The sequence below is a fragment of the Lissotriton helveticus genome, chromosome 7 (assembly GCF_964261635.1).
Source record: "Lissotriton helveticus chromosome 7, aLisHel1.1, whole genome shotgun sequence".
NCBI classification, from domain to species: Eukaryota; Metazoa; Chordata; class Amphibia; order Caudata; family Salamandridae; genus Lissotriton; species Lissotriton helveticus.
In genome coordinates this window covers 1,827,903,986-1,827,919,811 of record NC_136068.1, presented here as the reverse complement: position 1 = coordinate 1,827,919,811, position 15,826 = coordinate 1,827,903,986, and the positions used below count along the sequence as shown (strand labels likewise).

General features: G+C 46.1%; 1 protein-coding gene across 1 annotated transcript in view; it reads right to left on the bottom strand.

Moving 5' to 3' along the window:
• Nucleotides 1-15,826, bottom strand: part of LOC144769728 (ly6/PLAUR domain-containing protein 8-like) — a 52,715-nt gene that overhangs the window by 12,662 nt on the left and 24,227 nt on the right. Inside the window, exon 3 of the mRNA XM_078653909.1 lies at nucleotides 9,348-9,503. Within this exon, the coding sequence (XP_078510035.1) occupies nucleotides 9,348-9,503 (156 nt within the window). The remainder of the gene's footprint in view (nucleotides 1-9,347; nucleotides 9,504-15,826) is intronic.

The following is a 15,826-nucleotide window of genomic DNA, read 5'->3' as shown; positions in this document are numbered from 1 at the left end:
ACATTAGAGTTCGCTTCACAATGTATCAAGCGAAAGCCCCAACGAATTACTGCTGTCAACCTTTAAACGTAATCACGTCCTAAGCCCATTTCCAGGTGAATTGTGTTTGTAGGTGCTAAGGTGTTAAAATTCCATAATTTATTGAGAATCTTTTTCTCGATTGAGTCTATAAAGGACCATCTGCCTATCTCCACCATCTCCATTGCATGCAGAATATTTAGAGAAGTTTTTTAGCGTTAGAGCAGGAGTAAAAAGGAGAAAAGTCTAAAACCTAGGGCATTATAAAACATTCTCAGACCATTAGCTTGCTTCAAAGTTTTGAATCCCTAGGAAGATACGTGGTTCCTTTAAATAGGTTTGATGTAAAAAAAAATCCCTAAATATACATATGATTTGCCCATTTCCAATTTTTCCTTCCCCAGAAACCAAGAGTGGTTCAGTCTCTAATTGATGTTTGCCTTTAGAGAATTAGGGCTTGATTCAGAGTTTGGTGGTCTTTGACCGCCAGACTCACGGCGACACAGCAGTGGTGGTCCTGCAACCGCCGTATTACCCGTGCCCTGATCCTGTCTAGAGTGGATTATGCCAATGCTCTGTTCATTGGCCTGCTGGCTACCTGCTGCGCAGGCTCCAAATTATTCAGAACGCCGCAGCTAGGCTTCTCTTTAATGCCTCAAGGAGATCCAGTGCGCGCCAATACTTACGGGAACTGCACTGGCTGCCGGTGGCTCAGCAGGGGCAGTTCAAAGCTATCACTTTGGCCCACCGGTCCCTTCACGGGCTGGGTCCCATCTACCTGAGGAAGCGCTTCGCTTTCTATGTGCCGAATCGCCCTTTGCGATCGGCGTGTCGCCGCCGGATGATCATCCCGCGCTTCCGCAGAGTGCAGCTGGGTGGCCAGGCACTCTAGGTCAAAGCTGCTGAGGCCTGGAATGCACTTCCTCCTGATCTCCAACTTATTCATGAATTTCAACTTTTTAAAAAGCATCTAAAAACACATCTGTTCAGCAAGACCTACTAATCTGCCTCTCGCCTCTACCCCACCTCTCCCCCGCGCCAGGACACTCTAGAGTAACAGTGCGCGCTACAAATTCAATATAATATAACAATTCAATATAACATTCTGATGCCGCCTTTCAGACTGCCTCTGTGGCACCAGCTGCACAAGGGAGCCACGGTACACTGGCGGTGGTGCAGCAAACACAGGTGTCCAATATGCAAGGTGGGACCACCGTGGTCGGCCGAGCATATTTCGAGTTTCCCCGCTGCCAGCCTTTTCATGGCAGTTAGCCCACCATATAAAGGCTTCGCGTGAGGAAACAATATGGGACCCACAGGGCCCCATGCACCAGCCGCCACGGGGATGCATTCAGGGGATCGCAAGATCACTTTTTGATGATGTTGCAGACTCATTTAAAGTAGGCTAATGAGCTAAGTGAATACCAGAAGTACTCTGTGTCTTCTGAATACAAATAATGTCTGCCTTCGGACTAGATAAAAGGGCCAGTTTGTTCTAGCATTACGCAGCACACATAGAAAGAGCAAAAAGCCCTTAATGATTGTTTATGTGCAGGAAGGTGTCTCCTCCACATACAAAATCATTAAATAATTACGATTTGCTACTTCTATATGTGCCACAGAATGCACCACACTTAGGGGTAACAAACCCTGGATTGTTTATGTGCAGGAGGGGACACCTTCCGGCACATAAACAATTATTCCCTGCAATGCAAGCACCCTTGCACTATAGTGCAAGGGTGCCTGCGTTGGCTTGAGGCAGTTCATTTTAGCACCTGCACTAGGGAAAACGCAGAGGTGCGCCGTATTGTAGTAAATATGGCGCTTGCCTGCGTTTTAAAAATGTAGAAGTGAAACACTTCCAACTTTGGTGCTGCTCTGTGCACTGACATTTTGTTGTACATGTGCCCCTTCATTTCTAGTGGTTGCTGTCCAATTAACACATTCACTTTCCTCCTTTGGAATATATGAAACAAGAGGACTTATTTACAACCCCTTTGCGCTGCCATTGCATCACTTTTTCCCATATTAAAAGTGATGCACCGGTGGTGCAAGGGGCTTGTAAATACGGCCCAAGGAGTGTGGTGTAGCTGATTTGCCAGTTTGCTTCACCTTCAGGCTGATGAAAAGGCTTCTTAACAAAACAAATGCTATTATCTTCCTTCTTATTGTTCATCTTTGTTACTCTCTCCATGTGATTACCCTCGCGGCCAGCCTGCTGCTGATGAGGGCATCAGTGACTGTTTTTCTGGATTAATTTGAACGTTTTTTGGAGTATGCGGAGGATGTTAAAGCAGGCTGAGGATACGGCGTTGATCTGGTATATGATACCAGGGGTACCCAGGGCATTGGTGGCAAAAGGGGTCCCCAGGATTGCAGCATGGTCTTGTATCTCCCATATGACCCACACAACCTACGGACAGCAAGCCTGCCATGGCAGACTGCTGCAGCGGTGCAAACTGCTAAAACTCAACTGTGCCTTCACCATGAGTGGAACAGTGAGATGCACTGACTTTCATATATATGACACTAGGCCACCTGTGCCCAGGAGGCAGGTGCAGTATATTAAGGGTGAGGACATATAAGTGCAAGCCTACATGTCTCTATAGTGGTGTTTCCCATTGAAAACCACTATAAGTGTTATTGGCTCCCTAGGATAACATGGGCTGGCACCTGGGCATACTATAGGTTGCCAGCTCCATTATGGTACTGCCAAAGTATGTCATGTTTAGTATCAAACAGTATGACTTCTCAACCCTGAAACGATTCTCATGTCGAGGGAGATGTGGCATTCACCCAGGTGGAGACCATAGATGGTTCCCACCTGGTTGCCATAGCTGTACTACGCTTTGGCTAGAAATCCCCCACTATCCCACGTCTGCTGCCACCAAGACAAGATTTTGAACTCCTACTAGACAGTGTGAGCACTCACAGGAGTCAGGAATAAAGGCCTGGGCAGGAAGGAGGTCACACCACCCTCCTCCCATGCAGGCTAGTGAATGGGCACATCACGTGGTGAGCTTCAAAGGCTGCCCTGCCTCTTATGGACCAGGGCAGACTCCCAGTTGAGAAAACAGCCCCAGGCACATTTGCTCATGGACAGACGGGAAATTAGCTTTGCAAGCTAGTGTACACCCCCAGAAGACTAACCACACCTCCAGAATGAGCAGCATGGTCTGCATGCTAAAATGTATTTTCTGCCATGTCCAGAAGTGGTAGAATAGAGGGTTTTTGACAGAAAAGCTGACACACCCCACCGGATGTGGTCACTTCGGGGTGGATTAGCTGCCCATTGGCTACTAGTCTTCACACCCCTAACTCCCCTAAATCTAGTATTTAAGGACTTCCAACACCAAAACCTCAGATCTGATTGACCGGCACCAAAGAAGGACCAAGAAGGAACCCGCGTCTACGACAACAAGACTTTGTCTGCCAGACAGAGCTAAAGAGGGATATTCTGACACTGTGGCAAAAGACTTGGAACTGTAAGAATGTGCCACACACTTGGCTAAAACTCGACATCCCCTGCCCGAAGGACCCCTGTGAAAGCCAGAAACACTTACAGTATCATAAGAAGAGCTGGTCATGAGGCCCTCCATGGGATCAACAAAAAACGGATGGTCCAGTGCATTGTGGGAGTTGCAGTCTAGTATCTCCCAATGTTTCAGGCTGCTACCTCACTCCCCCGGATCCTGTGAAGTGTCCTTACCTTTTCGGTGGGCTTACCACTGCCAAGGCTTGTTGGTCATCAATCTGCCACCTAACCCCCACACTCTACACTGCTTCTACAGGCATCCTGCAGCCGACATCAACAACTGTGTCCCCATTGAGTTTTTGCATCTTGTTTCCTGCAGCACCATGTAAGCGGTAAAATTGGCACTACCAGCGGCTCCCATTTAGCACCAAGGACGGCCAGAGCACCTCTGCATCTGAACTCCCTGTGCTAGGTAGAATTGTACTGACTGTCGTGGCCTGGTCCTAGGACCCACACAATCTTAACCCTGCAAGGATTTCACATAACTCGACCTCTAAGTGGCAGATTGACACTTGTGGTTTTTCCAATTGACCGCAATGTTATGTTTTTCAAATATTATTTTGCACTGATTTAATATTGCTTCTAAAATCTATAACTCTGGTTATATGTATGATATTCCATTAGTTTTGGTGTCTAAAATAAGATCAAAATGCGCTTCATTTTTATAAATTGGTGTCAGATTTCTATTGAGTCGTGCGAATTACTTATTGTTCATGTTGGTACTCTGAAATGCTTAACACATGTTCCTCTAGCCACTCTACCAGGACTGAGCAGAGGATTTATTAATGTGAATCCAAGGACCATCTTTGAGATATTGCAATATTATTACATGGTGAGGACTAACCCCCTCACCACCTAATATTCTGCTTTCCTACACCTCCTCTTTCAAATAAGAGGTACAACACAGCATATAGCAAACGCCTTTGCATATTTGATCCGTATATTTCAGTACGGTTGTGTGTTTCAATCCATGGATGATTGAGCAGGTAAATTGGTTATGTATAGATGATTGTGAATCTGTTATTTCTGTACCACAATGCCAGAGGGGTACATTTCCCTTACAAATATATATGTTGTGTTGTGTGTGGAGGGATGAATGGCTGTACAGACACACGAGTAGATGGATGGAGAAGTGGATGGTGCTCGCAGTTGGTGGACAACTGGATGAGTGAGAGGCTCAATTTATATTTTGATGAATGCTGAATCTGTGTGGTCAGATGGATGTGTAGATGAATGTAGAATGTGAATAGAGATTGCATGTGAAATGAAAACATCTGTGGATTGATGGGTTTTTGTGCAAGGCTGTATGATGGTTAGTTTGTGTGCATGGGTGGTTAAAGGTCACTGTGTGTATTTCGTTCATGTGTATGTTTGTGGTGTGAGTATGGATGTGTGCATGAATGGATGGGTCTTGTGTGTGTGCCAAGGCATGGGTTTGTGGGTGCGTGCGTGTGTCTGTGTGTGTGTGTGTTTATTCCAAAACAAAGGACACTGCACTCTCCAATCCAATATTCAAGGTTTATTATTCAAACATGTAACCCTTCACAAATGCGTTTCAACCTCCCTGGCCTTTATTGCAGTAGGTGAGTTTTTCTTCCATTGTACTTTTTAGGTCGAGGACTCCGTCGCACTGCATAAGCAGTGGGCGGAGCTCCGAAGATTTAATGTTTCTTAGAGGGGGCTTGGAACCCGCCCCTCTTCTCCATTGGCTGGCTTCCTAAACGGAGACCAGCCATTGGAGGAGAGGGCCGTCTTTTTCGGATTCGGGGGCGTTTTTTTAAGCTTCTTTCTATTTACTTTCTCTCCTCTTCCCATTGGCTGGAATTTTAACTTCGAGCCAATGGGAAGAGGAGAGAACGAAAACCACGCCCCGAATCGGAAAAAGACGATGCTTTCTCCGAGGCATTTCTGCATTGCCTCGGAGAAACATGGTGGTGTTCAGGGACACCCTCCCTCTCGCCGAGGTCCCAGTCTATTCCTCATGTAATGTACCTTTTGCTACCTCTTGTATTTTGTTTGCTCACAATGGTCACTTTTGCCTCATGTAACTTAACGTTTGCTTTTGTATCATTTTCCCCGAAATCCGACAAAAATATCGGCATAGCCCGTAAAGAACAATGGTTCGGGTGCCCACTGTGCTGCGGAGTCACCCGGTCGAACAAGGGATACGTTTCGGTATGTATGCCCCGAGATAGACGGCAATGACTTTGGACCGTCACTACGCGACTACCGCTGCTGCTGCGGGGCCTGCGACTACAGGGATGCGACAAGCGCCAGCAGATGGAGGGGCAAAGATGAGGGCGCACCACAGGAGCAGGGCTCTGCTACCGCCCCGGGGGGCCTGTGAGGGCGAGGAGTCCTGGGCACAGCGCCGGGCATCCATCAGAGCAGGACGGGCTCTCTGATGAGGGCTGTAGAGCTCATAGTACTTCTGCGCCTCTCGGGAGCGGTGCAGCCCCTCTGTCCCAGGGCGAGCTCTGTCAGGACATCCCTCCGAAGTTCAGAAGGACCCGCGCCGCCGCCATCAGCCCTGCCCGCCTCCTGGAAAGCGCAAATCCGTTGCCTCCTGTAACAAAATGCTCCAGTGACACAGATTCTTCAAGGCCACCCCGAAGAGACTGCTCCGGGATTAGCTAAAAACAAACACATCAGGGACAACAAAGAGTGCTCACTGCAGGGTTAATGTCTTTGAGCTCAAGTCAGAGGCCGCCCTAAACACAGGGTAGGTACTGTTATCAAGTTTCTTTAACTCTTTAAACATAACTAAGCGTGCCTGTGAGTTAGCACTCACCCACGCAGTGGAACGCGTACATTCCTGAATCCTAAACTGCAGTCTGCACAAGGCCCTGTAACCCCGCCCTGTCTTCTCCCCATTGGTTAAAACATGACACCTATCTGGAGTTGTAAACGGTCGGCCAGCCTGTGTTTTCAAGTCTCGCCTATGCGCTGCCGGGATATGTAGTGAGCTTTACTCTGTCCATTTAAACCTCTTCTCCCTTTTGAACACCGTGAACCAAAAAACCACACGAAAACAACCAATATGAAGTGATTAAAAGTGCTTGGTCTCCTATGCTTCTTTTGCCAGCGCTTGAAATGTTTGGCAGCTTTTCTCTCAGTGGAAAACTATTAGAAACTCAATGTCCCAGAATCCCTAGCAGCTGTTCTTTTCGCACCACTCCCAGATTTGCTCAGAGTAACTGTTGCCAGACGAGCACTTCAGAAACTTTCAATGCTTTGAAAATACAGGGCAGATATTAGGTAGCAACCCGCCTCTTATAGAGGCACCGCGGATACTTTGTTTATGTATCATTTAAAGGAAGAATCCACTAGCAAAATGGGGGTGAAGCCAGCTGCCCGGTCAAATACGGGGATCATCCCCGCAGAGGGAGACTAGGAGAGCAGGGCTCGTTCTGTCCCAGCTCTGGCTGTGATGGCTGACTCGTGCTTGAGCGATATGGTGCTGCGGGTGTCCGTGGAGTCGCTGCAGGTGGCTCCCGGGTTGATGGCGGCTGCCGTGTTCATGGGAGTGGTGCTCGGAGTTGTCTCAGGGGCCCTACTCTGCTACTTCGTATTCCTGCCCCGCTTGAAAAAGAAGGTAGCGTGCTCCCCAGCCGGGACTGACTTTACAGTTTAATAATCTCCGCATTCTTACCCCTCTCAGAATCGCTTGCATTTGACAGATTGTATTCCAGTGGAAACCACATTGTAGATGGTGTCATTAATGTTTATGTGCTCTTGTATCTTATTTTATTCCTCTCTCTTTGTTAGTAGGAGCCACTCTTCTAGATTGCTTTATTAAAGTGCATATTTATAGATTTGCTAATCTGTGCACATAAGTGTAGTTGATTTTAATTTAGCAATACAAAGGTTGACAAAACATTCAGGGGAAACAAATCAAACTTTGTCAACATATGAAAATTCGGGAGTGCAGGACAGTGCTCCTTGAATTACAGCATTTCATAGACTTTGAAACAACTGAGTAGGAATAACAGTAAAATAGCTCCCACCTTGAACCATATCTTAAATAGCACCAAGCGACACAGCCCATACTGCCTAGAACAGTTTCCTATACCTTTTCGTCGTCCTTCCTTTCACGTATCCATCCACACATCCATCCATCGGTTCTCACGTTCACCCTTTATTCATCCACATTTGCATGCATCCTTCATTGTCCATCCACTCGTCGGTATATGCATGCATCCATTTATCTTTTTAGCCATTGATCCAGTCACTAGCCCATCACCTATCCTTCCACCAATCCTCAATTCACTCTGCTACTCATCGTTCCATTGCTCCATCCATCACTCCAATTGGTTCATTCTAAAGTCCAATCATCCTTCCACCCTTCACCATTTCTTCCTTCTTTGTTTCGAAGTTTCCTTCCTTCTTTCACTCTTCCTTTCCCTTTCTATTCTTGTCTTTCTTTCTGCCCATCTTACTTTTTCTTCTGTGTAGATAGCTTTTTTTGTAGGTGGCTCTATGTGTGGGTTGCTCTGTGTAGGTGGCTCTGTGTGTGTGGGTGGCTCTATGTTAATGACTCTGTGTGTGTAGCTCTGTATGTGTGTGTGTGTGTGGCTCTGTGTGGGTGTAAATGCAATAGGTAATGCATATGCGAGCGATTAAGCTATTGGTATTGTAAATGAGAATGCTATATATTTATGATTTTAAAAAAAAAATCATAAGCAATGCCAATAGCTCTACCTTTAATAATGCAGAGACCATTGCATTGTAAATGCTTGTTATACTTTCACATTAGCCTACAATGTAGCATTGTGGGTGTTGTCGTACAAGATGATCACTTCAAACAATATATAGAAATTGACTGTTCTTTGTATATACATTTTAGTGATTATTTTCTTATTACGCAAGCATGATAGCATTGTTAGTATAGTACTTGGCATATTTAATCACCTTAAACTCTCATGCAAGTGATAAGCTTCTTCAAGTCAGAGTGAAACTTACACTTCCAACTCCAGCAATGGTGTGTCACATAACTCCTTATTAATCAGCCACAGCTCTACCACACAGTTCTACTGAGCAACCAGAGCACTAACATGTTCTATTGACCACAAAAATGAGTTGCTCCTCAACACCATTTTGTTGAAATAGGAGCGGTTGAATTTAAAGCCTTTTCTAAAGAGCAGGCTGAAGTAAACGGGAGGTCACTGACAGAATACTGATGCATACAATAACACCAGGCGAGACCTAAAAACACAGCAGATGCAACATTCGCAAAGTACAAAAGCTGAACTCTACTCTTGAAAAGTGACATCTTTGAATTGTATTGTAAGACAGTGGTTAATCTGTCAATATCTTTTGATGGGCCAAAGATCATTATTATTAGTAACCCCTTCCGTGCTCGTGACTGAAACACTCCGTCACGAGCCATGGACGCGCTGTGCTGGTGACGGAGTGGTTCCGTCAAGGCGCGGCCGCCCTGCCCACGCTGCAGGAAGTCCACGGCTGCGCGGCACTTTTAATCAGCGGGCGGGGTCATGACGGAACCACTCCGTCACAAACACAGCGCGCCCGTGGCTCGTGACGGTGTGGATCTGTCACGAGCATAGCGGCGCCGCGCAGCCCACCTCCCCCGAACGCCGCGGCGGAATTACCACCGCGGCCAAGGGGTTAAAGTCTGAATAGACTATTATAAAGCCAAACCTAAAAGGGATGCCTGGATGTGGTAAATTGGAGCGCATGTGGTAAGAATGCACCTGGGATGTTTCTATCCTCCCCCTCACACAGAGACCCATGCAGACACGTCAGGCAGTCAGAGGCCAGCGGATGTACGTACTCTGAATGTCGTCGGCATTGCAGTTGTCGGTGTCGCAGCAGGTTCTTTCAATCCGCACCAGGACTACAGAGTTCCGGAAGAGAACGCCTTTCTCGCATTCCACCTGGTTGGATGGATCCATGCAGCCCTTGAATGCAGACATGATCACACTGTCCACTGTAGGAAGAAGGGTAGGAACTTGTGAAGAGAGATTCCAGCACAGGTAAACAAACTCAAAATGAACATTTTGCTTTTAACTGAATTAGGGGGACATTGAGGTGCCCCGGAGGGTTCTGCTTCCTGCTCGTGCAAAGCAAGGAGATGTCTTAATTTTGAAAGTAAAAACATAAATTAATTTTGCTTCCCATTTCAGAATGTTTTATTGTTTTAAGTAAAGGGGTGTTGGTTTAGCAATACTCAATGACATTTTAAAATATTTTTTGCCCATTGCCTTGAGCATTTTCACAATATGTCCTTTCCGTTCCACATTTCAGGTCTCGGCTACAGGCTTCTGTAGATGTCTACGGGCAAGCAGGGCCGGACTGGGAACCAAAACCGGCCCTGGCAAAGTGGTCGGCCGGCCCACCCGCCCCCCGTGCGGGAGGGGGGCGAGCGCTTTGCCAGGGCCTCTTTTCAGCCGATTTTGTTACAGAGCCGATTTTGCAGCTAAGCTGCAAAACGGCTCTGCAACAAAAACGGCCCCCAGGGCCCAAAACCGGCCCCCACCCTTGCGGCCGACCGGGGGATTGCCCGGTGCCCACAAGGGCCAGTCCGGGCCTGCGGGCAAGACCTACTATTTCTAACAGAGGCAGCCTGTAATGTGGCTGAGCAGTGAGGTAGGCCACACGCTCATCCACCCTCTTGCACACTCACTCACACTCATCCATTCACAAGCGCACGTGCAGACAGCCGCCATTCACAAGCACTCACAAAACATGCTCACACCCATTCAGAGAAAGCACTCGCAAATACACGTGCATTTATACATGCATGCATGCATGCAAACATTAAAAATAAGCAGTTGCATGCAACAGGTTTTGCATTTGAGAGAGTTAGAACTGGTGGCATTGTAAATGGCAATGTCTTTTATCTTGGTATTTTGCTTTGGAGTGGAGTGGATGTATGTGGTTTGGAGTGGAATTATAATAATAATAATAATAAAAACATTTATTAAGCGCCTGAATACACTAGGACTGTGCGTCTCCGCGCTAAGATGCGCTCCAACACTAAAGATCAGGAACAAGCCAAGGAGAAGAGGACCTGTGTAAAAGGAGACTGTCAGGAAACCTAGTCTTTCGGAAATAGATGGGTCTTCAGTTTCTGTCGGAACCTAGTTTCCGATGGCTCCATCCGTAACTCAACAGGAAGGTCATTCCATTGTTGGGTGGCCAGGAATCTGAAAGAGCGCCCTCCCATCCGTGCTTTGTATATGCGGGGTATCACAAACTGCATACTGCCCATGGATCTCAGGAGTCGTCTGGGTCGATAGATAGTTAGCAGTTTGTGGAGATAGACCGGACCTTTGCCATGTGCAATACGATGACTAATTATGTGGTTTGAATTGGAATTGTTAGATTGTGGAGCTGTGTGGGTGAATTGTGTGGAGTGGAGTGTATTTGTGTAGGGTAATCATGTGATGTGGTGAATAGATAGGGGTGAGAGCTGGACAGAATAGACATGAAGGAAGATAGAGTGTGATTGGTAATTTTTGCAGAAAGTGGTGAATGAACTCTAGGTAGAGGAGCAGAATGAGTGTGTGAGGAAGGGGGAAAGAAGGGGACAGCAAGCCACATACACATAAAGAGGTAGCACCTATGTACGCAGAAGAGACCCTAAGAAGAGGAGGAGAGCATGGGTTTGAGGGATGGAAATGTTGAAAAAGCACAGGAAAGAAATTGTGCTTTATCACTTGAAGTGAACTAATATGGCATTGTCAGGAAGAGTGCACGAGGGTGTGAGAGAGTACGAGCAAGAAAGAGACGAGTGGGAACTGCACCCAGAGGGCAGGGGAGGTGAGAGGGGGACTTTTGCACAGGGCAAGGTGGTAATTGAAGTTAGCGAGTTTGAGCAGGCAGTATAGAGATGAGGCAGAGTGTGAGGGAGGGGTGAGAGGGGTAGGTAGAATTGCGAGATGAGAGGCGGTAGTTGTAGTGTGAGGGAGAGATTAGGGGTCAGTGGGTGTGTGAAGGAGAGATGACAGTGTTGGTGCAAGTGCGAGTTAGAGATATGTAGTTCTGGAATTGTTTGTTGTGCAATTGTGTGGTGTGGGTTTTTTTTGTGGTGCATAGTGGAAATATGTGGTACGATGTGCTTTGGAATTATGTGGTTAGTAAGTACATTGTATTTCCTGGAATTATGTAGAGTGTGATTTTGTGTTATGGAGTTAATTATGTGGAAATGTGTTCTGTAGTGGCATGTTGTGGAGTAGAATTGTGTTGTACTTTTACATTTTGTGGCATGATGTGGGAATTTGTGATGTGTATTGGAGGTATGAAGTTTGTTTTGTGGAATTGTGTGCAGGCAGTATAGAGAGGAGACAGAGTGTGAGGGTGGGATAAGACAGGTAGTGGAATTGCGAGGTGAAGGGGGTAGTTGCAGTGTGAGGGAGAGATTAGAGGCAGGGCCGGACTGGGAACCACAACCGGCCCTGGCAAAGTGCTCGGCCGGGGGCGGTTTTCGGCCGATTTTGTTACATGGACGATTTTGCAGCTATGCTGCAAAAACAGGCGTGTAACAAAAACGGCCCCCAGGGGCCCAAAACCGGCCCCCACCCATGCGGCGCACCGGGGGATTGCCCGGTGCCCGCTATGGCCAGTCTGGGCCTGATTAGAGGGGTAGTGAGTGTGTGAAGGAGAGATGACAGTGTTGGTGGAAGTGCGAGTTAGAGATGTTTATTTCTGGAATTGTTTGTTGTGGAATTGTGTGGTGTGGGATTTTGTGGTGTGGAGTTGTGTAGTGGAAATACGTGGTACGGTGTGCTTCGAATTATGCGGTTAGTAATTAAATTGTATTAACTGTAGTGAAATTATGTAGGGTGTGATTTTGTGTTATGGATTTAAATATGTGAATATGTGAGATGTTGTGGAGTAGAATTGTGTTGTGCTTTAAAATTTTGTGGCAAAATGTGGGAATATCTGATTTGTACTGGTGGTATGTGGTGTGTTGTGGAATTGTGTTGTGTAGTTGAAATATGTCTTTTGGTGTGGAATTATGTGGTGTGTATTTAAAATTTGTGGAGTTTGTGTGGCGTTGATTGAAATGATGCTTATTGGAGTTATATGTCATGGTGTAGAGTGTTTTTATGAGGGTTACTGGTATGTGGAATAGAATCCATTTAAGTGGGGTGTTTTTATGTTGTATTGAGTTTCATATAAATATGTGGAGTTTAGTTATGTTGCACTGAGTAGTTTTTGTTATTCACATGCACCTCAAACCCCATTAAACATACAGTCCATACAGTACCATTACTCAACGATCTGGGACGAGTAGACATTATATTAGGATCTCATGGTGCCTTCAGCCTGTAGGGTACATTAGCAGACATGGATGTTACTTCCCCTTGAAAGGGGAGAAGTTTCTCTCCGACTAGGTCCGCAAGAACTTGATGGACATTTTCGTTGACAAACGAGCGTGGGTGCCTAACATGGTCCAAAGAGTACCAGGGAGGCATAATCATAGGACATGTTTACATAATCATGTAAACATGGATGGAACAAGAATAAGCTTTCCTTTCATTCATGCCTTAACCTACTTTCGGAGCAGGTCCCAAAATGCTGTCTTTTTCCCGCTGCAGGCTCTGGACAAGTCTATCTTAGATGTCTCGTACATCAACGCCAACCATTCACAATGCGTGGGAGGGATAGGATCAATCCAATGGTTGCATATTTGCCTCCTGGATAGCAAAATAGTGTAAAAAACAAGAGAGCTAGCTGGACCAGTGTCGTGTTTTGGCAGCTCCTGAGTTAGCGTTTAGCACAGCTACACGGTCTTTTCTGTTAACTTGACCAAAACGAATGGGGGCCATTTTGAATCCCTCTGACTTCCGTTTCCTATGAACACGCTGCCTCGTGGTCAGTGTGCCCTTTTGTCCTTTCTCGATACCCATGGTCACTAGTCTGCTCGGCAACAGGCTATTTTTAGTACTGGTCAAGCGCACATGCGCATTACGCACCAATTGGTCACTCTTTAGGAATGTTCACACTAACTGACCAGTGCTGTTGAAACTCCTCCCACATGTTGGCCGTGTTCCAAAAATGACCTTATATGTACCTAAAATGTGTAACTTGTAACCGCCTATCTTTTTATTGCTAATAAACTGTATAAAAGAGGTCGCGCACCAATGTTCGGTGTGCTACTTCTTACATTACCGAAAGGTGCTGTGGGAATGTATCACCACCCCATGGGGTCTTAATAAACTTGTCTTTTACCTTTTCCAGTGTCCGTGCCAACTTCTATACTAAGGTGTTCGAGAGTTTAGCAACGTATATAGGCCTGATTTGAACCCAACACCTCAATTGGCGACCACGAAGGGACATCATCGGCGACTCGGATGCCCGAAGGAGAGGTCGTGACGAAGGTCAGGAAACTCGCCATGGACGCGTACGCTGCCACTGAGTGACCCGAGTCTCGGCACCCACGGTGTGTTTTCCCGTCCTTCCGATCTGACCTTCCAGGTGGCGCCGGTCTTCGACTGAGATTCTGATCTTGGATTGTCGTGATGTGCCGTTTTGGCTGATTTGACCACAGAACTTGGCAGTTGGACTTTGGACGTTTGAAGAGAAATTGGTAAGCTTTTGATTGATGAGGTAGTCTGCTGACACTTACTGTGGCTTTTTGAAACTTTGAATTTGAATTTGAATTTGTTAGCTAACGTTTTGAATCTTTGAATTTGAATTTGAATATGTGAAGTGCACCTCACATAGGCAGGCATGTAGGGATATTTCTCTGATTTATTTGATTTGAACGGTACACCGTGTTAGGTGGCATTTTTGTAGTATCGCGTTTTCGTGGTACCTTTTGAAACATGCCTGTTTTTAGCACACTCCGTAGGATGTGCTGTTCTGAAAATGGTACCAATTATCGATTAAGTGCAAAACAGCCGGCTCCCCCAGAGGGGACTCCAAATCGTGAAATGTATGTCAAATTTGGTATTCCACCAATAATGTATAGTACATTATGGCATAAGTATACTAAAACTGATCGTGAATTACAGTGGCCACTATATGGGTCGTTTGACCTTCGAAAGGTACAGTATGTGGAACAGTGTTTGTTTCAGCGAAGGTCTAGACAAGATATGTTTGATTGTGTGCGCATGTGGGAGAAAGAGGTGCGTGAACGAGCGAAGCGTGAGGAAGCCTTGGCGGAGAAAGTGCAGCGGAAGGCTGCACATGACAAAGCTTTACAGCTACAGGAGAAGGAATTACAGGAAAAGAAAGAGAGGGAGAGACGAGAACGCAATTTACAGGTTAATGGTCAATTCCCTATCAGGCGTCCTCTCTATCCAGTCCTTACTAATGAAACGGATGATTTTTCATTACTAGATCGTTGTCCGCCCCCGTACGTCACGCCAACGGCTCCGAGCGAGGGATCAGACGAGGATAGTGATCGAACACAGCGTACCAGGTTACATGCGGAACGAGCTGCGGAATTACGTTCATTTGCACGAAAACTAAATATTAATACTGTTACTGTTTCTGACGTTACTGAACAAATGGAACAGTGGCCTGATAAGGAACGACTGTATTTTTTAGATCATTTTGGAGATGAAGTTGTTGAGCGGTATAGAAAATATTCTCTCAAGTTAGAACCGAAGGAGATATCCAAGGGTCGTGAGTATTTTCGTAAAGGTCTTTTTGTTCTTTCAGATGCGGATGACTTCTTCAAGCGTTTGATTGAACTGCGTAATGAGGCGACACGACTACGGGAGTTGGAAAAGTCGAAGAATTCGTCTACGTCCGGAGCGACGGGGATATCCAAAGAATGCCCTATTTTTGAAACAGATAAGATCGCTGCGATTAATGTTAGACCTATGCGAGAAGCTGCGCCGTTATATGTCCCTCATAAAGGGGATGGCACAGATGATGATAAAAGATCCAAAGACGCGAAAGGGTATTTTGTATATAATTGGGTTTATACGCCTTGGAATAGAGCAGATGTCATGGCGCTTAAGAATGCTTTACCTGATCCCCGTAAAAACCCTGCGGCTTTTTATGAAAATGTTGAAAGTGCAATTTCTTCATGTATCATGACGTTAGTTGATATTGATCTATTTTTCGGGTTGATATTGCCCCCTGATATGTGGAGAGTAATTCGTAGGTTTGATGACCTCACGACTCTCGGGGCCACTTGGAAAGATCTTGTTCAGGCTGATTTAGACAGAGAACCAGCATGTAAGCCGTGTCAATTAATATTAGACCTTCCAGGGGCCATACTAACAAAACTAAAGACTCTTGCTCCCGCTAAAAAGATTGATTGGACTATATTAGCCTTGTGTAAGCAGA